General features: G+C 49.6%; 8 protein-coding genes, 1 non-coding gene and 1 pseudogene across 10 annotated transcripts; 6 read left to right on the top strand and 4 right to left on the bottom strand.

Moving 5' to 3' along the window:
* Nucleotides 1-609: 609 nt before the first annotated feature.
* Nucleotides 610-682, bottom strand: BC939DRAFT_t141 (annotated as a pseudogene). Its single transcript has one exon. The product of its transcript is annotated as a tRNA-OTHER (tRNA).
* Nucleotides 683-823: 141 nt separating this feature from the next.
* Nucleotides 824-896, top strand: BC939DRAFT_t142. Its single transcript has one exon. It is a non-coding gene; the product is annotated as a tRNA-Ile (tRNA).
* Nucleotides 897-934: 38 nt separating this feature from the next.
* Nucleotides 935-3,410, top strand: BC939DRAFT_460752 (adenylate cyclase associated N terminal-domain-containing protein). Its single transcript, XM_051556932.1, has 6 exons — nt 935-1,487; nt 1,581-1,808; nt 1,955-2,040; nt 2,139-2,244; nt 2,350-2,671; nt 2,773-3,410. The coding sequence occupies exons 1-6, from the start codon at nt 1,182-1,184 to the stop codon at nt 3,336-3,338; spliced, it is 1,614 nt and encodes a 537-aa protein (XP_051409184.1). The 5' UTR covers nt 935-1,181; the 3' UTR covers nt 3,339-3,410.
* Nucleotides 3,411-3,452: 42 nt separating this feature from the next.
* BC939DRAFT_460750 (uncharacterized protein) lies at nt 3,453-4,863 on the top strand. The gene is made up of 2 exons (XM_051556931.1): nt 3,453-4,218; nt 4,364-4,863. The coding sequence occupies exons 1-2, from the start codon at nt 3,744-3,746 to the stop codon at nt 4,699-4,701; spliced, it is 813 nt and encodes a 270-aa protein (XP_051409183.1). The 5' UTR covers nt 3,453-3,743; the 3' UTR covers nt 4,702-4,863.
* Nucleotides 4,851-7,728, bottom strand: BC939DRAFT_460748 (uncharacterized protein). Its single transcript, XM_051556930.1, has one exon. It carries the CDS (start codon nt 7,607-7,609, stop codon nt 4,946-4,948), a length of 2,664 nt encoding a protein of 887 aa, XP_051409182.1. The 5' UTR covers nt 7,610-7,728; the 3' UTR covers nt 4,851-4,945.
* Nucleotides 7,729-7,730: 2 nt separating this feature from the next.
* Nucleotides 7,731-10,685, bottom strand: BC939DRAFT_460745 (PHD-zinc-finger like domain-containing protein). The gene is made up of 7 exons (XM_051556929.1): nt 10,539-10,685; nt 10,371-10,438; nt 10,133-10,202; nt 9,906-10,009; nt 8,650-9,789; nt 8,362-8,554; nt 7,731-8,250 (listed from the first exon to the last, which is right to left on the bottom strand). The coding sequence occupies exons 2-7, from the start codon at nt 10,410-10,412 to the stop codon at nt 7,808-7,810; spliced, it is 1,992 nt and encodes a 663-aa protein (XP_051409181.1). The 5' UTR covers nt 10,413-10,438; nt 10,539-10,685; the 3' UTR covers nt 7,731-7,807.
* A 218-nt stretch (nt 10,686-10,903) lies between these two features.
* Nucleotides 10,904-12,358, top strand: BC939DRAFT_460742 (uncharacterized protein; the record flags this gene model as incomplete). Its single annotated transcript, XM_051556928.1, has 3 exons — nt 10,904-11,328; nt 11,457-12,161; nt 12,252-12,358. Coding segments are annotated over exons 1-2 (1,046 nt in total), but the record flags the coding sequence as incomplete, so codon positions are not given.
* Nucleotides 12,359-12,463: 105 nt separating this feature from the next.
* On the bottom strand, nt 12,464-13,650 carry BC939DRAFT_400563 (small GTPase; the record flags this gene model as incomplete). The annotated part of the gene is made up of 4 exons (XM_051552554.1): nt 12,464-12,591; nt 12,686-12,994; nt 13,099-13,260; nt 13,614-13,650. 4 exons carry the CDS (start codon nt 13,648-13,650, stop codon nt 12,464-12,466), a joined length of 636 nt encoding a protein of 211 aa, XP_051409179.1.
* Nucleotides 13,651-14,724: 1,074 nt separating this feature from the next.
* BC939DRAFT_460738 (uncharacterized protein) lies at nt 14,725-15,533 on the top strand. The gene is made up of 2 exons (XM_051556927.1): nt 14,725-14,958; nt 15,057-15,533. Exons 1-2 carry the CDS (start codon nt 14,858-14,860, stop codon nt 15,301-15,303), a joined length of 348 nt encoding a protein of 115 aa, XP_051409178.1. The 5' UTR covers nt 14,725-14,857; the 3' UTR covers nt 15,304-15,533.
* A 590-nt stretch (nt 15,534-16,123) lies between these two features.
* BC939DRAFT_484817 (cyclophilin-like domain-containing protein) lies at nt 16,124-18,425 on the top strand (the record flags this gene model as incomplete). Its single annotated transcript, XM_051559272.1, has 6 exons — nt 16,124-16,158; nt 16,257-16,626; nt 16,739-16,956; nt 17,051-17,343; nt 17,509-18,109; nt 18,296-18,425. The coding sequence occupies 6 exons, from the start codon at nt 16,124-16,126 to the stop codon at nt 18,423-18,425; spliced, it is 1,647 nt and encodes a 548-aa protein (XP_051409177.1).
* Between the last annotated feature and the right edge of the window lie 61 nt (nt 18,426-18,486).

The raw sequence follows: 18,486 nt of genomic DNA, 5'->3' as shown, positions 1-18,486 counted from the left end.
ACTTCACTGTAACCTCCCTAAGCGTCCCGAGGTCTTTCTCCTGCGATCCGCTCGGCTAGCTGGCAGGCTCCTCACCTGCAAATCTGCCAAGACCATCTCTCCAATTGTAACCCATACATCTGGGAGATGGTCTTGGTTTTCTTGAGAGCACGGAATCCGTTCTACTGGCTTGCGAGCCGAATCCTCTACTATTGTAACATTTCCTCCTCCTCCTCGTCCCGTCTTTCCTCCACCTGAGGTCACTGGATGTGAGCTCAGATTAGCCTATTATAAAGTGGGCCTACTCACTTTTGAACTTATACCTGTAACCCCGGCAGGGGTAGCTAAGACGCATGCTGCCAGTGCAGTGGAATAACTTGTACACCCTGGTGTATAGCTGGGAAGTTCTGAACCAGCGCCTCTCGAAGTCCGGAGGCTAGCGCAAGGGCGAAATTTATTCTGAGCATTATGTCAAGCGTTAAGGAAGGGGAAAGGAAACCCACAACGATTACATGGGGTAGTGCCACTCAATGTGGGGGTCGCCGGGGAAAGGAAACCCACATAACTGAAGTGGGGTAGTACGCCCGACTCATGCTCCAAATAAATTTCTATGCGTAGCACATATTACTGTGCTTTAACCAGGGCTCGAACCTGGTCCCTTCGCGTTACAAGGGAGGTGCCCTGACCAGTATGCTAACTGAGCCATCGGGCCGAGTTAGTTTACATATACAAAGGTTAATCAGCCTAAAATGAAAATACTGAGGTTATGATTAAAAATGGAAATATAGGGGATACGAAACTAAATAACCGAAAATCATTTATTTCCTCTTACAGAGGTTCACCAGCTCGTTTAGCTTAGTCGGTAGAGCGTCGTGCTAATAACGCGAAGGCCGCAGGTTCGATCCCTGCAATGAGCAATTTCTGTATTTTTTGTCCATTGCTTTCATATACCTTGGCCCTGAAGAACAATGTGCGGATGCTTGGTGTTCATGGTCATCTTTTTAACACGCCATTTGATACGAGGAAGGGCTGTAGCTTTGCGACTTATGAGTGAAAAGAGCGGATGGAGGTGAGGCGAATAAGGTTTGATCAAGAAACATAATTTAAACGCGCGGTAAAAGCGTCACTGCCAGCATCTTTCTTTTTTCTTCTCCATCACACTTTCATACCTACCACCAACTTCTCATCTTGCATTCAATTCCATGACAGAGATTTCCTCCCTCTCCTCGCTATTGAAGCGTCTCGAAGCTGCCACCACAAAGCTAGAGGACCTGGCTATGGCCGGCGCTTCCGCTTCAAACGTCTCCTCCTCGCTCACAGGAAACAGCGGTGCCCACGCACCCCAGGGCCAGCTTTCGCAGTTGGGAGACACCCCTTCTGCGGGTGGTGCTGCTGGTGGACAAGGAACGAGCCATCCGCACGTCGAGGGTTTCGATGAACTGCTGGATGGCCCTCTCAAGAACTACTTAGAACTAAGTAAGACTGTCGGTGGTGTTGTCGAGGAGCAGGTACGCTGTCAATTGTTAAGGTCCTTGAGGGACTGGCGCGTGTTATTGTTGAGTAAAATCCTTCACTGACCGATTTTTCCGTTATAATGGCAGGCCAAATGTGTCTGCAGCCTGTTTGCGGCCCAGCGTGAGATGATCTTGGTTGCGACCTTGAGCCAGAAACCACCCATGACCTCGGCTGTCTTCAGTCAGCTGCTCGAGCCCACGCAGGCGGAGCTGACGAAGGTGATTCTGATCCGCGATAAGAGTCGATCGAACCCTCTTTCCACCCATCTGGCCGCTGTCACAGAGGGTATTCCAGCCCTTGGATGGGTTGCTATCGTACGTGTGATCTGTTCAGCTATTTTCCGATGCTACTCATGACCACATGCATCTTTACCCCTGACAAAACTCAGCCGTGGTTTCCCACAATGTCTTCATCTGATACAACGCTAATGGTATGTTCTTGTTTTTGGATGGATTCATAGGAGCCCAAGCCAGCATCCTTTATCGGCGAAATGAAAGATAGCGCCCAGTTCTTTGCCAACCGCGTTGTTAAGGACTGGAAGGAGAAGTATGCCTTGGCTTTCTGTTTCTTTTCCTCAATAGCCTCGAAAATCGATTGACGACTAACGTTTGTTTTCATTCGACCGTTCTAATTGCGACTTATAGGGATCAGAATCACGTCCTCTGGGTCCGCTCGTACATAAATCTGTTGAACGAGCTGCAGAACTATGTCCGCAAGTTCCATACTACTGGATTGGTTTGGAATCCAAAGGTATACTAGGAGTAAACCAGATGGACGGACGATGAGCAGCGTTGTGGAAATTATCTAATGTGCCTTTTTTTTTTTTTTTTTTTTTTTTTTTGCGGAGGTCATTAGGGTAATACTCTGGACAGCAACAACCTGAACCGCGCATCAGCCGCTGCTGCTGCCTCTACACCTGCTCCAGCTCCTGCCGCAGCCCCTGCACTGGCCCCTACACCATCGGCCGGAGGACCTCCCCCACCACCTCCCCCACCTCCACCACCCATGATGGACTCTGCTCCCGTAGCAAAGAATCCCACGGAGCATGACATGTCGGCCGTCTTTGCTCAATTGAACCAGGGGGAGACGATCACAGCTAATTTGCGCAAGGTCGATAAGAGCAAGATGACCCACAAGAACCCTGAACTGCGTGCCTCAGGCATGGTCACTGCCTCCGGTAAGGATTATCATGGATGCATGGAGTCACAGGAGATAAGCGCACACAAAGAAAAGCATTTGGGGAACCGATATTGAATTATAATTTGTGTTTTTCTATAGTAGGCAACAAACCAGGATCGCCCAAGAGAGCTGGCCCTGGTGCCCCACCGAAGCCTGCATCATTGACGCTCAAGAAGCCACCAAAGCTGGCTCTGGAGGGCAACAAGTGGGTTGTGGAGAATTTTGAAAACAACAACGAGGTGATTCTGGATAAGGTTGAGCTCAACCACTCTGTCTACATTTACGGCTGCAAAAACTCCACGATTCAAATCAAGGGCAAGATCACAACCGTGGCCGTGGACTCGTGCACAAAGACTGGACTCTGTCTCGAGTCGCTGATCTCGTCGCTGGATGTCGTCAACTCAAAGTCGATTCATGCCCAGATTTTGGGTCGGGCACCAACTGTCAGCTTGGACAAGGTGGATTCGTGCATGGTTTATTTGTCAAAGGACTGCATGGATATTGAGATCTTGACGTCGAAATGCTCGTCAGTCAACATCCTCACGCCAGATTCGACCGAAGATGGCGCGGAGGGAGATTTTGTCGAGCGTCCTGTTCCAGAACAGTTCTTGACCAAGATTGTGGATGGAAAGGTTATCACCACGGCTGTGGAGCACAGTGGGTAGAGCTAGAAGATGGTGTGGTTGTTGGCGAAGAGTTCTTTTCCAATAAAGTGTGCCTATTTACTTGCTTATGCTAATGACAGATGGCTCCAAATGGGCTCATTTCGCCAATATTGTGTTTCATGTGCTTCCCAAAGCAAGGCTGTAGTAGATTGTGGATGCTGTATCTATTTTTCATCCTCGGGAATCAATCGACAAATGTACCTCTTGTTCCCTGCCTGATTCATCGCTATTCACCTCATTCACTTCATTCTCCTTATTGCGTTGGTTGTGCCTTTACACCGATTCGTCGCTTGAAGAAAACTGCTACATATTTTTCAGGGACCAGGGGTACAGCAGAACACATACGATACATCTCTATACCTCTATTAAGCATACCATACACCTACCTCTATCACTAAGGCAACAATGGCATCCCTCCCAAGGACCTTCTCTCTCCTCTTCTGCCTCCTTATCCTGCTCGCGCTCTCGACTCAGCACCTGGTGCAGGCTGACAAATCTTACTCTTTCTTTGCACCCACGGCAGCGACCCGATGGGTAGCGGGACAGCAAGGGTTGGTCTCGATTATTTCGACGGACAAGGCCAAGGGCGATGCTTCCCCCACGGACCGTCTCTTGACCATCACCCTTCGAACTAAGAGTGGTGGCATCTTCCCATCAACCACCGTCGTGGCCACCATCAAGGATGGAATTCAATTGCTGATTCCTGCAAACTCGACGGCGACGCAGGTCCAACTGGATATCACGGATTTTATTGTACCGGCTACGTTGACTGCAGGGGAGAATTACTTGGTGCACCTCGAGCGCGCAAGTTCAGGTTTATTTGATTTCGACCGCACCACCGATAGCTCCAACTTCCAGATCTTTGCAGCGCCTCCTGCTGGTAAGTACATGATGAAGACGAGGGGAAGAATACGAATGAAGTATAAGAAAAGAAAGAGTAGCGGTGCTGCCTCTTGCTTCTTGCCTTTCAGCACACATCCGTTTGACACAATCCTTCGCTTATCTCGTTCATTCATCAATCATAGGAAACACAACGACGGGCCTCCCAACCATGACCTCGACGATAATGCAGCCGACGTTGACGACGACGACCGCCAACTTAACAACGACTCCGACGCCTACGCTGCCCGCTGGTCAGACCTGCAATGACATCCGTGAGCAATGTGCCGCACAGAGCCGTGCGTATCAAGAGGCCACCGCAACAACCCCTTGCTCCTGTGGTGCTACCTTGGTCGTCCCAACCATTGTCGGAAACAGTGCCCCGGGCAGTATCAAGGCCAATGTCAAATTGACATTCCAGAGTACAGGTGGACCCACTGCCGCTTTGGCGTTCTTGTTGCTCGTCGTCATGACCTTGTTCTGAGAATGAGGAAAGAAATACATGATGGCTTTCTTCAATATAGTGGTAGGTGCCCACGCACACACTTCTAAAAGTACTTGTAAAATATACATCAACCCGCATAATGATAATAAAAACGGAGAATGGGAGGCGGAGGCGGTAGACTATTCGTACTCCCTCACTCAGCACATGCTGGTGTTTCATCGTCTATTGTTTATATGGCCGAAAATAAATCTGGGATCTAGTCTAGACTAGCGGTAGGGCGGACTTAGAGATCCCACCTTCGATTTAAGTATCCATCGCGTCGGGCACGCCGTCCTAGATGGTTCGCCTCCGGTCCCAGATCCACCCATGGCATCTCCAATGATGCCCGCATGATCATCCTACGCGCAATGGTATCTGGATCAGATTCCATATACTCTGTCGATTCAGAAAATGGCTCCTCTAAATCATACTTGTTTGTTCCTTCAAGCGGGTGATTGTACTCGTACGGATACACGTCCTCTGGACGAACTGCATCTGGTGGTGGCGGTAGGTTCAAGCTCATGCCCATTACCTGCAGTTGGTCCATTTGACAGGCAAGTCGAATCATCGTAGGGACGGTCACTCGGGCATTGTCCAATACTGAGAATTCGAGCAGCTGGTTTCCCCACCTTCCATCGATCTCGTCAGAATCGTCGCCGCAGTTGCTGTGGTCAGTGATGGTGTCAATCATTCTTTGCAAGCTCCTGTCCGTGATCTCAATCCACGGTCCACGGATTAACACCCGCTTGAGCGCATGGAAGGTCACGAAAGGGAGATCTGTCATATCGTATCTTTCATGACCCTGGCCATTATCACTGGTCAAACAATGGGCGGAGGGACGATTTCGGGCGCGTGTATTGAACCATGCGTTCGGCTGGGTCGTAATCCAGAAGCAAACTGTGTGTAGACTGGGCATTTGTCGAAGGGACCCCAGGTCAAATACACCCGCAATGGGTCCCACCAGGTCCAGAATCGTCAGGCGTGAGACGCTCCATTGAATCAGCAAAGGTCCCCTAGCGATCGAGGACAGACTGCCGTAACATCCTTCATCGTCCATATTCCTCGCCGGCGATGGTTCCTGTCCTTGCCTGGCTCCGACAGTGTCATGATATGCTCCTCTGAACGCAGATGTCGCTCCGCCCAACAGCAGAACTTGCGCTTGATCCATCCACTCTGCTTCGCCTTCAACATACTCCATATCCGACCGCGCCTCAAGTGTCTCGAGCGTCTCACGAAATCCGTAAAAGGCATCGCGAAGAATTTCGTAAACGATCTGATCTGTCGGTCCGTGGATCCGAAGATGTCGCAGTGAAACTGGCGGACGGATATGTGGTTTCATCATGAGTGAAGGCTGAGGCGAGGGCTGCATCCGAGGGTAGAGACGATGAAGCGCTTCGTCATTATCCGGCAATGCATTCTTTTTCCTGTGAGCGTTCCAATCTTCCACCGCCCATGTAAACATATCCTTCGAACTCGAAAATAGCTCCAAGCTCTTTAATTGGCGACACCGCGACAGGAACTCAGGCCGACTGAACGCCAAATCCTCGTGGGGCGTAGCCTGGGACCAAATCCTGAGGGAGTATAGCGCACTCACGTCGAGTGTCTCCAAGTCAGCAGATTGCGTCCTTGGCCAGTAGATAGAATCGATGGTCTTCAGTCCTGGACCCAGTGCCTTCATTAGCTGTACTGGATCAAATAACTGCCCGTCAAGTCGAGTATTGTCCCAGTAGCTTCGGAAGCTCGCGTACTTGAAGTGGCGGATGGCGGCTGCTCGACGACGCATACCCCTTTGCACCATCGAGGTCACCGTTGTTCCTTCGATACCTTGCTTGTATGGGCCGCCCTCTCCTGCTGCTGATCGAGGGACTGCCGGAAACAAAGCCGAGTAATCCTTCAAGAACTTGTGCACCATCGCCAGGTCCTTGTCAGTCCAAACCGGATCATTTAGCTCGATCATCGCAAGCTGCTCAAATTTGTCGATGTTCGACTGCAAATGCGGGACTATTACACTAGGCAACTGGATATAGATCGACTCAATTCGTCCAGGATTATGGAGAAGGATTGCACGCTCGATCTCGACCATGTACTTGTCGCATTCCCGCCTGCCTGCTCCAGGATATAGCTCGCGGATGACCGAGCCAATCGCATGGTGATCGTGGCGTGTGTAATACTGGAAGTAGTTCGCGCAAAGATCTGTCCTTGATCGTTTCTGAGGGGTGTTATCATCGTTGCTGATTGTTCTGGTCCGCTGCTGGTGTTGTTGATGTGAACCAGATCCAACATCGTCACCATTATCTTCAAAGTTGATAAGATCGGAGCATTCTTCCTGTTGCCGTGCATGTCCTGAACCCCAATTCTCGTCCTCTGATGGTGCCAAGTTCATATTCCAGTGGTTGTTGCTGGTCCAATCGCTAGGCATGTCCCAATTAACCGATCGTCTCGGCCCAAAATGGTGATCCACTGGTGCCAACAACGGCTGCACGTTCTCCAGTCCGCCCCAGTCATCGAAAATGGGAGCCTTATGCACCGTTGGCCGTGAAATTTGACCGAGATTGTCAATTTTGAGCTCTTGGATCAGTAGCTTCGACAGCAACTTTGTCCGCTCCAGGGATCTGGCCCATCCGCTTGTTGAATCATGTGCGGTGCGATATCTGGGCGCAGAAAAAGATCTGGATTCTCCAGCTGCTGAGAACGATATGATACGTGAAGCTGGGTCTGGGGCACCTGTAGCTAGTCGAAAGGGACTTTGGTACAGCATTGGAACTGTTAAGCGGAAGAATTCACGCGAGACTAGAAGCAGACGGTGCAGCGAGGCGAGGTCGTAGCGCAAGTAGCTGAAGATGATCTCCAGGCATTCAGGGGGCAATGTCGGCATGGCCTTTGGGTGATCGAACAATAATGAATCCATGATTCATCCTTTAGCAAGCAGACAGCTTAAGTAGTGTGATAATGGCCTTGCGTGGTTATGGCGCGCAATATCGATGATGTAGAGCGGTGGACAGGATTTGAAGGTTTTTTTATTGTAAGATGGCAGCATACTTGATCCCGCAAAAAGGGATTTTCATCTCTATCAAAAAGCCGCACCTGACGTTGGGGAATCTGCGGATCAAAAGTCCATTTCCTTCAGTACCCTGTCTACGACCATATTGCGCCGTTTGGCGTCAACGGTCGGTCGTGAAGGCATGCCAGAGGACGTGGGAGCGTCTGGTCCAACCACAGCGTCCCTTAGTGCCTGCACGTACTCGTCCAGTTTCTCGGCGCTGAACTCCTGAACGCTTTGTGTGTGATCTACTCCAGGAAGCACTACGGGGACCTGCAAGAATCCGAACAGCGCTCGCAGGTTCCGTCTCAATGTCAGATTGCGCATCTTTTCCTGGCCGTGAGCATGCTGTAATGAATCGAACTTGCGCTGCAGATCCTGCCCTGGCGCTGACAGTCCTGAAGATGCTGTGGTATGTACTGCACTCGAGGACCCCGAAGGCGGCGTTGCGCTGCTATTGCTGACAGAGGCGAGCTGTTGTTGCAGTTGCTGGTTATGCTGTGTCAATGCTTAAAGAAAAGTGGAACAAAGGAGTCTATTAGTATATCCAATATATTCAATATATCCAGGCTTTGAAACGTTTCGCCGTTTCGACTTGTGCAGTATGCTCCGCACTGTACCTTGAATAGTTGCCTGCATTTCCTTTACTTCCTCAGACGAAATACCAGATCCAGATCTAGGCGACTGCTGCTGTTTGTCCGTAAGTCGTGCATGGACAGGAGATCCCGAAGTTGAAAAGTTGGGGTTGATGGGACTTGGAGCAGTCGATCCCTTGGCTGAGTTTGAAGTTTTGAAGATTGATACGTCGATGGCCTGTTGTATGTCAAAAGATAAAGACCATGGAAAGTGTGTCATGGATCGTGGTTCTTTACATTGTTCAAGTCCAGCAGCACATTCTCAACACTTACTGGATCCAAATCAAATATAAGTCCCTTCGAGTTCCTTCCTGATCCGTCACTAGGTCCTCGACCTTGGCCCTGGTTGCTTCCATTGCCCGAAAATCGTTCTGTCGATCCTGCAGACGGCGACATGCTATTGGGCGACGCATAGGGATTTGACGATGGAAGGTCATTGTTGCTGCTATTGTATCCATAGCGACTGACACCTGGCAGCTTTTGTCTGGCTTCGCCACTAGACCCGCCTCCAAGAATCGAGCTCGGTCCTGTGAGACCGACGCCGCCCAGAGTACGAATGGGCACGCTACTGAGGTTGGTAACGCCGCTGAATGGGGTGACGCCCTGCTTCTTTTTGTTCTTGTCAAGGGTCATGAGGAGACGCCGCCGCTGTGACTCTGCTACCGTCTCGACGGCCCTGATTTTTTTCCGGTGAGCTGATGATGTGCCATTGTTACCCAAGGAGCTGCCCAGGACCGCTTCAGTGTCATCCACATCAATCTCTTCTGAGTCAGAACTCCGCTCCTTTGTCCGGCGATCGGTAGCATCAAGGGATCTCTTTGTTCTGGAGTGACCCTTCGAGCCAGAGGTCGAAGAGGCGCTAGATGACGGAGCAGACTTTGTCCGCCGGCGTCTTTCCTGGGATTCATCATCCGCTACTAGATCCACGACCTCTTCGTCCGATTCTGAGGCATATTCGTCCTCCTCGTCCTCGTCCTCGTCATCTGATGATGATTCCCGGTACGATTTGCTACGTTTTGTTGATCTACGAAATGTGCTTCCTGAAGATGGTGGTGTTGCAGACTGACTGTCCTTTGTACCTTGTCGCTTCATGATTCTACTTAGTGCACCAATATCCTTGTGGAGGTCGCAAAAGAGCTGCGAGCCCTTGCCTTTCGTTACCAGGCCCTCCTTTTGTGCGCAAGTGACATGCATGGCCCTGGTGCAGCTTTCGACGCTGCATTCAGAACAGAGACCGTAGTCAGATTTGCAGATGGAGCAGGTCTGCTTGTTGGCCAGCCAGGGACTGAAGGCGATAGGGTCGAATGTCTCGTCCAGGGAGGGGTGAAAGCGCGCACATGCGACGTGAATGTACTGATTGGGCACCGTTGTACGTTTGAAGGCACCAGTTCTTTGAGGACAGCAGCAGCAGGGCTGAGTATGCCAGAGAAACAGAGGTTAATTAAGAGGATCAGCAGATAAAGAGGAAGTGTTGGCGGACACTGCGTAAAGGGTCCATTCTATCTACTCAGAGATCCATCAAAACGTACCGTGTTGCTGACTGGTATCCGATCCTCACACCGTTGACAGTACCAGTTACCCTCTGGGACCACAGCAACGCCGTAGCAGTTCTGATGTACGGGTATGTCGCATCCTGATATAGAATATTGATTTTACGAGGAGCGTGTATCGCGTTAGGGAGCGGACCGAGATGTTCAATTGGATCTGAAAAGAAAGAACAGCTGCTACTGCCGCACTCCGCAGAAGGAGAACGTACCCGGACCATCACAAAAGAGGATCTGGTTCTTAATAAAGGACTTCCCGGACCCGCAGATGAGGCAGTCGGTCTATAACGACAAGGTCCATAGTTCGGTTGTGAGTAATGAGATGCGAGATATGCAAACAAGTACATATTTTTCGAACAAATAGTTTGCACTCCTTAACACTTTTTTTGTTTTCTTCTTTCTGCCCTTCCACGTTGTTAGTGTGACCTGAATCAGAGTTACGCCATTTACCTCGTCCGGAGTTGATTGAGGACTCGATCCGTTACTTGACATGAGGACTGACGTTGGAAGGCTGTCTTCTGGAAGGGCGCAGGAGATGCGAAGCACATAGTGTTAGTCGAGTTATCTGTATTAAAGACCAATTGATCCAAGGCGAATCCGTATCAACCATTTTTTTACCTGAAGTAGTTGTTCTAATGCGCTAAGGAGACGCACACGGGTTGAAGAGAGGTTGGGGATTGAGAGGTAGCGAAACAAAAAGACGGGAAAGGTGAAGAAACCTGGACAGAAGGGAACAAAAGCTCGACGCACCCTTTCAGAGCATTTGGATTTGAAAAGCAAAAAAAGGGACATGAGACGCCTTTTATATTAGAGGTGAAGCAGCACAGCCCTTAATGACATCTTGCGCCCAAGGTTCTTTCCCCTGAATGGAGTTTCGGAACTGGTGCTGGTGGCATGGATTTCCCGCGATGAATTCGTAGAAAGGTATATTGCCTTAGTATAATCTCACAATGCTTTTATTTTTTGTTCTTATTCCCACCCCACTTCCCCGCTTCGACATGTCCGCCCCGGTCACCGACCCCAAGGTCCCTGCTGCTGCTTTCATCCACAACGACATTCACCTCATTCGCATTTACTCGCCTGGGATCATCCAGCACACCTGGGCCAACAACCGACTCGAGTGGGGGAAGACCACAGATGTCGAGACATACTTCGCGCGTGAGACGCTTCTCTCCAACCAGGATTTCACTAGCAATGGCAAGCTAAAATTCTGGGCCCTAGTTCCAAAAAGCTTTGGTCAGGATCACCCGAACCTCGATCATGTCCTCTGTGCAGTCGAGACCTTTGAGCGTCCTGGTATCGTTGCCACCAAGAACCAGGGCGTGAAGGATGTGCTCTCGGTCAGCGTTGCCTCGGTCTTTACTCCACCGCAGAGCCGCGGCCACGGATATGCCTCTCTTATGATGAAGTAACTGCTCGCGCTCCCACAATTGCCCGTCTTGTTCCATTGATGAATACTGGATGCGGCTGATGCATTTGAATACGAGGACTGACCATGTACTGTTACTGTTGCCACCGCTATCCACAATATCCTAGATCGCTTTGGGAGGAGATTAAAAAAATGGACAATGTCTCCTTCACATTCTTATATTCGGACGTTGGACCCACGTTCTATGGCCGCATCGGTTGGACACCCCGGCGGTCAGATGAGATCGTGATCCCTACATCCCACTTTGTCATAGATCAGTCCCCGTCTCCTCCAGCAAGACTCGCAAATGTAACCGATGATGACCTGACGAGCCTTATAAACAAGGATGCTCAGTTATTGCGCGAAGAGCTCAAAAAGAGGGCGGAGAGTTCAGGTCCGGAAAAGATCTTTGTCGCAGCCACACCCGAGCCTTCCTGCATTCGTTGGTTGACTGCTCGCTCGAGATTCACTGCTCAATATATCAGGAAGCTGGAGCAGCACGACATCACAGTGCTAGGTGCCAGGGATACAAAGACCGATAGCTTCGCGCTTTATTTCCATCATTTGCTCGAGGATCAGCTCTATATCATTCGCTGGCGACTGGATCCCAAGGCGGGCGAGGAAACTGCTCGCGCGTTAATCCAGGCTGCACAAGCAGAGGCAAAAAAGTGGAACTTGTCCAAGGTTGTAATTTGGAATCCAGAGCAATCTTTGGCGGATCTTTTGGGATTGCAGATCAAGCACCGCGACGACGCACTACCTAGTTTGGGACTTGTCAATTCCTTGCACGACACCAACAATGTTGAGTGGATAGCCAACGAGAAATACGCCTGGTAAGTTTTACGCTCCATATGCGATTTACTTCATGTTACCATCTGGGCCTATACTAACGTTATAGCTGATTGTTTAATTATGGTCTCTAGGTGCTAAAGTATATTTGCCGTACCTGGCCAATCCATTATAGATACCGTAGGCGATTATAAAAGAACATACCACGTTCGTCATGTTTATCGAACCCACAATAGACCGTTGTTGACCTGATTACTGCTTGTACCACAAGCATATTGTTTTCATGAACCAATGCGACTTTATTGAAGAGAAAAGGTATCCTACTGGAGCTCCCGTATGGAGCCGTTTAACAGCACCCTCCAGCAGCATTCGCATCGCTGGAATTTGGAGTGACATTGATGGTCTCGCCTCCAGTGGGTCTAATAACGTCTCCAGAGTTCTCCAGTGCCTTGTTTGACACAATGCGGTAGATTTCTATAACAGCCAGGCACATTCGGGGCGAACATGTTAGCTGACAGAGCAGTCTTTCAAGATTACAGCATAAACATCGCCGTCGAATGTGTGTTACCTGTCAAGATGCGCTGGAAGGAGAGCTCAACATTGCTGGAATCTAAGGCCGAGGTCTCAATAAAGGACAGGCCATTCTCAGCGGCAAATTGCTTGGCTTCGTCTGTGGGGACCGCGCGCAGATGTCGCAAATCACTCTTGTTTCCGACAAGCATGATCACAATGTTGGTATCGGCGTGGTCACGGAGCTCTTTGAGCCAGCGACCGACGTTCTCATACGTGGCATGCTTGGCAATATCGTAGACCAACAATGCGCCGACGGCACCACGGTAGTAAGCCGAAGTAATGGCACGATAACGCTCCTGTCCAGCTGCATTTGATGAAACCATTAGCCCGCATTAGTAAGTCCTCAGCTTAAGGAAGAGTGAGAAGCCGAAGTCAATGACAATTGATCAAAAATACAAATAAACATACCAGTGTCCCAGATTTGTGCCTTGATAGTTTTTGCATCGACCTGGATGCTTCTGGTTGTGAACTCGACTCCAATCGTCGACTTGGATTCGAGGTTGAACTCGTTCCTCGTGAAACGCGACACCAGGTTGGATTTTCCAACCCCAGAGTCTCCGATCAGCACAACTATGGTATTGGGCAGAGGAATGTAAAGGACACGGATATTAGGATTGAGAGTCTGTTAAAGGACGCTCAAGTGTCTCCTGCTGGGTTGGCAAGTGATGGTGCGATGAGACATGCTCTGTAGTGTCTCATCACACCAATAGATCTAAACACATTCTGAATGGCAGTGTGTTTGTTAACCGCGTACTGCCATTGAAGCAGGATATCCTGTCTTTTTCCGTCCAATGCTGGTCCTTGGCTGCGTTCTTTGGATGTATATCATTCAATTAACCTCTCTGCTCGTGTCCGATGCGACTCTACAGGGAGGGTACGGAGTGGGCTTGTGAGCATGGTCTCAGATATGCCAGATCTGTTACCTTTGAAGAGATAATCGTATTCGTCGTCTTTGCTCATGGTGGACGGATGATGGCTGGGTGGATGATGTGCGAGTGAAGAAAAAAAAAAAGAGGGTGAAGATGATGATGAACAAGGAGGAAAACAAGGTTGCTGCTGAACCCTAGTCGTCACAGAATGGACGATATCGCAATTGGCACAGCAAAAGGCCACACACCCTCACAAAACGAGCCGACCAGGCCTGCACTAGTTGGCATAGAGCCAGCAATGCCAGTTGGACGATAAATAGATAAATGGCGATCCTTGTCAGTTGACTATCGATGCAGCGGGTTGCTTGGACGCGTCTTACCATCCAATGGTTCTTGACGGCGTTTGATCTATAGAAACACGCTCAGAACAAAGCGGATGGTCGTGAGCATTTCACCATTTAAGCACCACGGAGAATATTTTTGCAGACCCTTTTTTCCTCTGTCCATGTGAGTGTTGCGCGCATTCCCTTTTGGTTTAACGCGCATCAGATGAGATAGAAAGCTCCTACAAGGAGGGTTCTCGCCCTGATGGACGCTTCATTTTGCGCAACCTGCCCTGGACCTCGACTGAGAACAAGCACGGTGAGGGCAAGGAGGTACAATAATGCAGGACAAGATAAGATTTGGATGCAGGTTTGTCAGACCTCAGCTGACAGCTCAAAATAAGAAAAGGCCCTGCTGAGACCCCGCAGCAACCCACAGGGGCATCAGGTTGTTCCCGCAGTTCTTCTTTTGTTCCTTTGGGTGACTGTTCCAGTGCGATTCTCTCAGAGGCAGGATGGCGGGACCAATGGGGCTGCAATACCTGCGACAGGAACATAGTTCTGGAGTTTTCTTTGATGACGATGATCTATAAAGGGCGATGATGACGACGAATAGCGATCACGAGACCTCAAACAGGGGTACCGCTGTAATAAATGCAGATAATGGGATCCCGGAGAAGGGGTCTTTGGAAATGCCAAAAGCATAATGACATCATCCAATTCTGCTCCACGCTTTAGATTCCCTCGGCTCTTGTGCAGAAATGCTGTAATGCATTATTGGCTTGGGGACGCGTTATGCCGTCCCCGCAGTGATGCAATCGTATACTCCCTCGTAGACGAATCCTGTCAGCTGCCTTCTCAGGCTCCACATTCATATAAATACCCCAGGGTTCTGCCCTCTTTATTGCAGCATCTTCCTTTACAACCAAGCCCACTCACACACACTTCAACACTTCAACACTTATCCTACACAACATGAACTCTGAAATCGAGAACAAGACCAACCGCGCCCCTGCTGTCAAGGTTGGAGGCATGCGCGTCCCTGCCGCTGACCACCCTGTCCCCGTCGTTCGCAAGTAAGTCCCTCGTACCCAATTGCCTCTTTTCTTTTCTTTTTTTCTTTTTCCCTCTTACAACGCACATCTAACATCTCTTTCTTTATTCATTTACTCAGGGAATACGAGCGTAAGGTCGAAAACGATGAACAGAACGAGGAGGAGCGTCAGCTTGAGAAGACAGACCAGTTCGAGCAGGACAAGATGGGCAGAATTGCTGCCGGCGAGCGTCTTGCAAGGATGCAGGAGAACCAGCCCAAGCACGAGCCCAACAACAACTTCCGTCAGAAGGAGAACATCTACGTTAACCAGCCCATCCTCCACACCCACAATAAGTCTGGTGCCGCCGCTTCCGGACAGAACTAAACGACGGACTCTATCTTTGCTCTATCCGCTTCTTTCATTTTTTCTTGTAATGCTTATAAAAATACAGTTGCAGTAGTAGCAGGGTGCAGTTAGCAAATAGGGGCGGCCTGTTTGCATGAACATACCTTTTACCCTTCCCCACACGACAAAACAAACAATCACCAACACCATTGGATGGGCCCTTGGCCCATTCCAACTGTAAATAATAAAAAAAAAAATCTCTTACCCTACAAACCTGCTTTCCTGTCAAAGCAATATCTTTTGAATCAATGGAAAAAAACCCCCAAGGGGTGGTGCCTAATTGCATTTTCGATTGGGGGTTCACGAGTCCAGACTCATATCCCTGTTCTTAGGGAACGTAGAAAAGATCCAGTGGATAGATCGTAGCAGTTCACCACGGCGCCGTTGTCATTATGAGCGCCCAGAGGGAAAGGGGATCAGCGGTAGCCTAGACAGGGTAGCTGTCAAGTAGATTAAGAGGCGACTGAGCAAAGTGCCGGCAAACCATCTTTGTCATCATTCATTTCTACCTCATTATAATGTTCCTCTGGAAGCGCTCTGTTCAGATGCATACCATAATTGAAACAGTTTCCAGAAGGCATTGGTACGACAAGAATCGACCTTTATGGCAACGTTAGAGCCTCATGTCTGTCCGTCTGTCTGTCTGTCTCGTGAGTTCGTGAGCGAAGTCGAGTTCATTTTTGCCACCAATCTTAAATATTTCAAAGAGTGCTGCTGGTAAGCCACGATGCATTCATTGGGAGTGCTGATCAAGTCCGCACAACACCCACCATCTTTCGTCCCATTTTCGCTCGTTAAGATGAGTAACATCTACCTTCTGGAGCCGCATACAAAGTAAATCAACTGTCCCCATGTCCTTTGAACACCTATACTGCTGCCCTACAGGTATTGCCAGGCAAAAAAACTAACATCCTCATCGTTCTGTTTCATAGTGGCAAGGTCATTCTTCACACGTCCTATGGCGATATCTCCGTAGAGCTCTGGTCCAAAGAGGCTCCCAAGGCCTGCCGCAATTTTATCCAGCTCTGCATGGAGGGATATTACAACGACACCATATTTCACCGTATCGTCGCCGGATTCATTATTCAGGGAGGAGATCCCGAGGGCACAGGACTGGGCGGCGAATCATGTTTCGACGGCGGCAAACCCTTCCAGGACGAATTTCATTCCCGATTGAGATTTGTTCGTCGTGGTTTGGTTGCCATGGCCAATTCTGGAGTACCCAATGATAACAGGAGTCAGTTCTTTATTACACTCGACGCTACCCCAGAACTACAGAACAAGCATACCATCTTTGGCAAGGTCCGTAATACGCTGAACGTCATGGATGCAGTCTAACGCCAAAAAAAAAAACAGTACGACATGCAGGACTAACAGGAAGAGCCTGAAAATTGTTGTTTGCTTCTGGTAATAGGTCGAAGGAGACACGATCTTCAATGTATTGAAGATCGGGGGATTAGAGGTGGATAAGGACGAGCGGCCGCTGTATCCTCCCAAGGTCACCAGCTGCACCATCATTGTAAATCCATTTGACGACATCGTTCCCAGGATATCGAGGCAGGAGCTTGAGGCCACTCGACTCAGAGAGTTGGAGGCTCAGAAGAAACCTGAAAAGCAAAAGAAACTGAAAAAGTACAGATTACGACGCACTTATCGATTGTCATACATAGTTAGGACGAGCTAGCAATATATTAACGATTCTGCCTTGCCATACAATCCCCAATAGGAACGTAGCATTGCTGTCGTTTGCGGACGAGGCTTCCGATTTGATAGCCGATGAACAAGGAACAAAGAAAAAGATTCTCAGCAGCCACGATCTTCTCGAGGATGATCCAACATTGAGCCGAGAGGTCGGTACGAGTCTGGTATCGGAGGATCGAGCATCCAGTGAATCCAAGGACAGGAAGAAACGAGAATCCAATAGCGACAAGGATGAGTCAGAGCGGAACGACAGTGACCGGAAGAGACGTGAACAGGAGGGCGAGGACGACCAGGAGAGCGCTAATGCCTTTGATCAACGTATGTATGACCAGGTCCGAGAGAAACATAAAAAGTCCAAGCTGGCACAGGAGTCTTTGTCGCAACTGTCATCTCCGGCATCGTCGGCAACTATCACCTCTTCCACAACCATGACCATAGCCGGAACGACAACCAACGCCACTGAAACAACAACGGCATTAAAAGTCGCTCCACTTTCCGAGGCAGAGCGCAGACGACAAGAGATTCAAAAGCTGGAGAGCGACATTCGCAAGATGCACAATCGCGACGGAGATATCGAAGCTGACGCCAAGAAGAAAGACAAACTTTCAAAGGTATCGCTTCTGCAACTGGAGCGCAACCAGTACAAAACTCGAGGAGAGGCCAAAGGTGGAAAGAGATTGAAATCGTCAAAGTCCGGATCTAATTCAGACAAGCAGCGCGAATTGCTCGAGAAACTGTCAGCGTTTGAGGCTAAAGTGTTTTCCGGTGCTCGAGAGCCTGAACCGAACCCAGCTCCTAAGAGAAATGATGCTCCGCCATGCAAGATTCACGGCATCCCCTCTTGCGAATCCTGTTATGACGCCACCCCGAAGAAAAAGACTAAAATCACGGAGGACGCCGATGACAACGAGGAGGGCGCGGCTTCGGAAGATGACTCTGATAACGACTTTGGATGGATGCAGCACAAGCTAGTGTTCGAAAAGGATCTGAAGGGTAAGGAGGTTTCTCTGTCGGCCAAGCGGGACGATGTGAATGATTATATTGTCATCGACCCACTGAATAAGGCTTCCGCCACGACTGCTGCGTTGGGGCTTGAGAAACAGATGTCGGATAACAGGAAAGCAAAGAAGGACAGCCAGTACTCTCAGGACAAACCCAGCAGCTCAAGTCGACGCGTGTATCCTTCTGCTTCTGGCGGTTCATCCTCAAAACAAGATCGACCCTACGACCGATCGTCTTCGTCCTCATCATCGTACAGGCGAGACGATAGTAGGAGGTCAGGGTATGATCGTGATGAGCGAACTGGCCGAGATAGTCGAGGTGGACGTGATAATCATGACAGCCGGGACAGCCGAGATGGTCGCGACAATCGTGATAGTCGAGAGAGATACCGTCGCTGATGAACCATAAGAAAATAAATATCCTGCATAATAATATAAAAGGGACTGAAGGTGCACTGGT

The sequence above is a fragment of the Gamsiella multidivaricata genome (genome assembly GCF_025024155.1).
Source record: "Gamsiella multidivaricata strain RSA 2152 chromosome Unknown BC939scaffold_63, whole genome shotgun sequence".
Classification (NCBI taxonomy): Eukaryota; Fungi; Mortierellomycota; class Mortierellomycetes; order Mortierellales; family Mortierellaceae; genus Gamsiella; species Gamsiella multidivaricata.
This window is presented reverse-complemented; position numbering and strand designations above follow the sequence as displayed.